At 39.9% G+C, this 4,701-nt stretch overlaps 1 protein-coding gene across 2 annotated transcripts in view; it reads left to right on the top strand.

Moving 5' to 3' along the window:
- Positions 1 to 2,376, top strand: part of MnM (myomesin and myosin binding protein) — a 45,695-nt gene extending 43,319 nt beyond the window's left edge. The window contains exons 29-30 of one of the 2 annotated variants that reach the window (XM_022846010.2): positions 868 to 1,081; positions 1,253 to 2,376. In XM_022846010.2, the coding sequence (XP_022701745.1) occupies positions 868 to 1,081; positions 1,253 to 1,337 (299 nt within the window). In that variant the 3' untranslated portion in view covers positions 1,338 to 2,376. The remainder of the gene's footprint in view (positions 1 to 867; positions 1,082 to 1,252) is intronic. The other variant, XM_022846012.2, reaches the window with a different exon arrangement.
- Positions 2,377 to 4,701: the final 2,325 nt, after the last annotated feature.

Raw genomic sequence — 4,701 nt, 5'->3', positions numbered from 1 at the left:
ATTTTACTCGAATGAAACCATCAAGTCATAGATCGTACATTAACGTTTATTGAACGTCACGAATGTCATCCGATTGATCCCCGCTCTCTCTCTCTCTCCCCCCCCCCTCTCTCTCTCTCTCTCTCTCTCTATCTCTCTAGGTCCTGCTTGCCAAGTCATCGCGAATTTGCGTTGACAGATCGTATTGTCGTTGCACCCGTAGCATTTTTTATTGGATACTCTGTCCGTTGTAATTTTTTGAATGTTATTTTAGGTGTGTGTTTAATATTATAATAAAATAAATAAGACCTGATATCATCAGTTATTTACCTTCAGACCGACTCTCACTCAGACCACATTAGTCTCGTGCCCGGTGCTATGTTACTCAAACCACTCTATATCAGCTTCTTAGTTTTGATGAACTTCACATGATCTATCATCAACACCGACGGTGGTATACATCGAACTGGGTCGCGGTTTTAGGAAGTCTCAAGGCTTCCTTTTTCCTTAGTCTCTGCTAGGCGATAGTTAGTTCGATAGCCGCTGCCGTTTACCAGTAGAATAAGTGACCAAGCCATGGTGCAGCTTGCAGGTAGTAAATTATCCGTCATATTGAAGCTGGTTTTCATCTCCAAGTTACGCGCTATCTGTCCGATCGGAGACCGAACAAGACAATAGTTCGAAAGCATCAAGCACCGATTCTATACAGAAACAAAAGAAATGTCTCCAAAACCACAAAGAAAATAATAAGTTCCATTTTACCAAGATCTAGTAAACACAAACGATGCATACTTTCTACAGCATACGCAAATATATAGAGCATAAAAAATAATCGTTTACTAGCTATTCATTTTTTAATTCGATTTTGTTTTGTTTTTCTATTACCAGAACTACCATGGCCACCGCTGAACGTTAAATTCACGGAGATCGATAGAAACTCTGTGACTTTATGTTGGGAAAAACCCCTCAACGATGGGGGAGCTAAAGTGTTCGATTTTCGCGTAGAGGCTCGTGAGATTCACACGCGTAACTGGCGGGAAAAGGCGACGTCTCGATCATCGATAGTTACTGTATACAGCCTTAAACCTGGGACGTTAGTACGGTTTGCAATCGTCCCGAAATAACATTGATAATTTTCGCACAAATAAATACGTCGCCATAATAAGTACAGAAGCGTTGTATCATAAATGGCCCAACCCAGTTTTTTTGTGTCACATGATATATTATTTTATTATATAGCTAGTGATAACGGTTCATATCAATTCCTTTGCAGTACTTACGTGTTCCGCGTGTCTGCCCGCAATAAGTACGGGGAGGGTCAGGCCCAGGTTTCGGAGCCTGTGACAACGCGAGTCTGAACAAATGCAACTCGAACGAGTCAAGTGGTCACAGACATCGGGGAACCGGAAAAGTCCGAGGATGTCCATCGGATGGGACCATCGGCCTGATGAAGAATCGTTTGCAGTGCCACTGCAAGCCAGTGTTTACACATAGCTCTTCAACCCTCATCGATCGGCTGAACTTTAACCACAGGATGCTATTTCTCATGAAGTAAATATACGAAATACTTTGTCTAAATGTTTGGGCCTATATTGAATTAAGCGCTGTTGCTAAGCCACCAACGTAGCCGTACTCAAAATTACTCTCTATCACTCTATTAAAATGCATTATGTAATGAGAAATACAAGCGCTTTTGCATTAATTAGAACAATTAAAATCTGTATTGTTTCAAAGCTGTATTTAGCTTTTGCTTGAAGCTCTGCCGCGGTGATAGCTGTACCAACCAGGTAACAAACAGGTTCTCGTTGAAAAACCTTTATAATGATAGGCGCTGGCCAGGAAGATTCTATAACGACTATATCATTAGTCGACCACCGATTGGAAGCCATATTACGATATATATTAGGTAAGTTTACATAATAAGCCCATATCCCACGATGTACACAGAATGTCATGCTGTCATACTCAATTGAAGCCCTCATCTACAGCTGCTATTGGAGACACTATGCACCGAACATTTGTTGAGTGAAATTAATCAATGCCGATTTTTTTGTAGCTATTGACAGTGAACTTGTTCGAAACTGTAGTTTAACTTGATTTCCACGTTAACCTGACCGAATGTTCTCTGAACGCAGACGCAGCTAGTATGCCCGCCAGCAGCTTAGACGCTGTTCATGTTTTGTACATTTTTTTCCACATAAGCAAGACTTAGTTCACAGGGAGCTGTGGAAGGACATGCTTATTGTTATTATTGAAGACAAAAGCGATAATGCTCTTCTATCTGTTACGTGTCTTCTCATCGTGCGAACATTTCTGTCACTCAAGGTGATTTGACGAAATCTATTAAGCTGCTACAAAAAAATAAAGCCGTCGAGCGAAATAAATTTGTTTGATCCATTTATGATCTTTTCTATTATGCCAGATATGATATTATATTGCGTAGCCTCATAGATTGTGTAATATCGTGTTATTATACAGGGTGGGACAGTGATCACTTAACAACCTAATAGCCTTCCCCTTGCTATGTCGTTGCTCTTGTCTTCAACACCCCTTTGCTACCCAAACGGATGTTGTTTTTAAGAACTCGAGCTATTTTTGCCCCACTCTGTGTCATAGGAAGCTTATTAGCGATTCAGGTTATCGAGGCGAACATACGAACGGTGAACAACTTCGAATTCTTCGAAGACAAGCAGCGTTATCAAGGTGACTAGGAACCACCACAATACGGTACTTGGCATCTATCATACTATTATTAACTGGTATGATATAATACTGAATGTCAGGTACTGGAGAGTGTAGCGTAGATTAAGTCTATACGCTACGTTATCATGCTATGTTAACAAGGACGAGGATAAAAGGAAAATTAAATAAATACTAGTATACAAATAATTAAATTACGTTTTTAATAACTAAATCTCGAGCAAGTTATATCAAAAAATTTATCGTAATTTTGATATCCGTCCGCAGAATCGGTGTTCACAGAGAAAATGCGATGAACGAGCCCCGGTTCTTCGTCGTTACCCACGATTATTCTCCGTGGAGCAGCTTATGTAGCCCATAAAAACGAGAACTTTCCCACATTAAACAGGACCTACACTAATTAAAGCCTACCGTTTCTTCGTAAAAGATGTAGGGCACGTATTGCATATTCTTGAAAGCATTCGAATTTCAAAAGCCTTCATGCGGTGGGCACGTAATACACGAAAGTAGAGTCCCTATGGTTGTTTTTCGTAGCTTACTTCACTAATCAGTTAATCTTCTAGTATATCACCATTTATACTAATGATTAGTAACAGTTGTTAGGTAGCAGTGGCCTCATATGCCGTAGTCTCCGTATGGGGTACTAAGGCAGTTAAAGTCACGGAGTGCTAAAATGAGCCTTCCATTAACGTAAGTTGTGTAGCGTTCGTGTGATTGATTTGAGACAATGAAGTTTCGTTACTACAAAGCTGCTCGTTTATTATGGCCAACGGTATGTCCACAAATTCGGCTTGATGGCTGGTCTTACAGGAAATAACAGTATTTCAGGTTGGACATTATTCTGGTAAGTGTATTTCTAACTCGATAGCCATTGCTGCTATGTAAACACTAGGTATGGTGTCCTATTGAAAGAAATTTTACCACGCTTAACATTAAGAGTCCTAACATTTGCCACTACTGTCATCCGCCGCCAGTAATAATTGATTTTGAGGTTAACGCTTAGAATGTATGAATCTATTCATTAGAATGTCACAGTTTCAGTATTCCGTAGGATAAAAGCTATATCTTGAATGAAAATTTCTTCTAAAGGGGCCAGATAGGTATTTTTTTTGAAAAGCTGATTTAAATATTTTTAAATGAAGGCTTCCTCTGTCTTAGGCATGTAAATAGATAGCTTATGACATTGCGAAAGCGGTCAAGATATGATCTCATATACGGTCTCGACAGGGTCAAACACATGATAGATTGTGGATCGCTTCGTAATTTCAATACAGTATATTTTTAGTGGAGCGTAATTAATCGATAGAGGTTTTGCAGGAGCAGATTTGCAGTTAAATCATCAGAACCCGATCTGAAGAACGGTCACGCCATCTTCGCGTGCAGTCTTAAGCATATGCATGCTCCAGATCTATGTGTATGATCCCGCATGACCCACAGTCAACCCCATGATTAAATAAAATTAGACATCACTTTCGAACATGTTGTCCTTCTGGGCATTTGGTCACGCCGTTCGACGGGTTAGAACTATACGCTAAACAATGACATGTAACACCACTACCTACACCTCGTATGTTGTCGGTCAGGTTATAAAGTATTTCAAGTTGTATGGTCAGAACTTTGAACACGCAAAATCTAATCTGGACAGTCCACTTCTCATAGAACACGTATTTCGTATAATTTATGAACCATCAAAATTGTAAAAACGTTGATTAGAGCAAAACTGTTCACCACTGAAAATGCTACCGACAAGATCTATATTTAAAGTGATCCCGTTAAATGCTATGATTTGGATTACAAAGCTCTCCGGTGTACACTTAAGTACTGCTTTCAAAAGAACGCGCACAGTGTCGACCAATGGCGTGAAACGATAGCAGGCTGGTACTAGATGTCATCAACTACAACAAGCATGAGTTTAAGTCGGCCTTCAGCCATAATATGAAAGGTTAAACTAGAAAACAGAAAAAGCGGCAGGCCTTGCGGAGAAAAACGAAAGACATTAAAGTGTTACCAGAGGATGTCGCA

This window comes from Varroa jacobsoni, unplaced genomic scaffold (genome assembly GCF_002532875.2).
Source record: "Varroa jacobsoni isolate VJ856 unplaced genomic scaffold, vjacob_1.0 scaffold_1205, whole genome shotgun sequence".
Lineage (NCBI taxonomy): Eukaryota > Metazoa > Arthropoda > Arachnida > Mesostigmata > Varroidae > Varroa > Varroa jacobsoni.
Note: the sequence above shows the minus strand (reverse complement) of the source record. Positions and strands in the feature narration are given on the sequence as shown.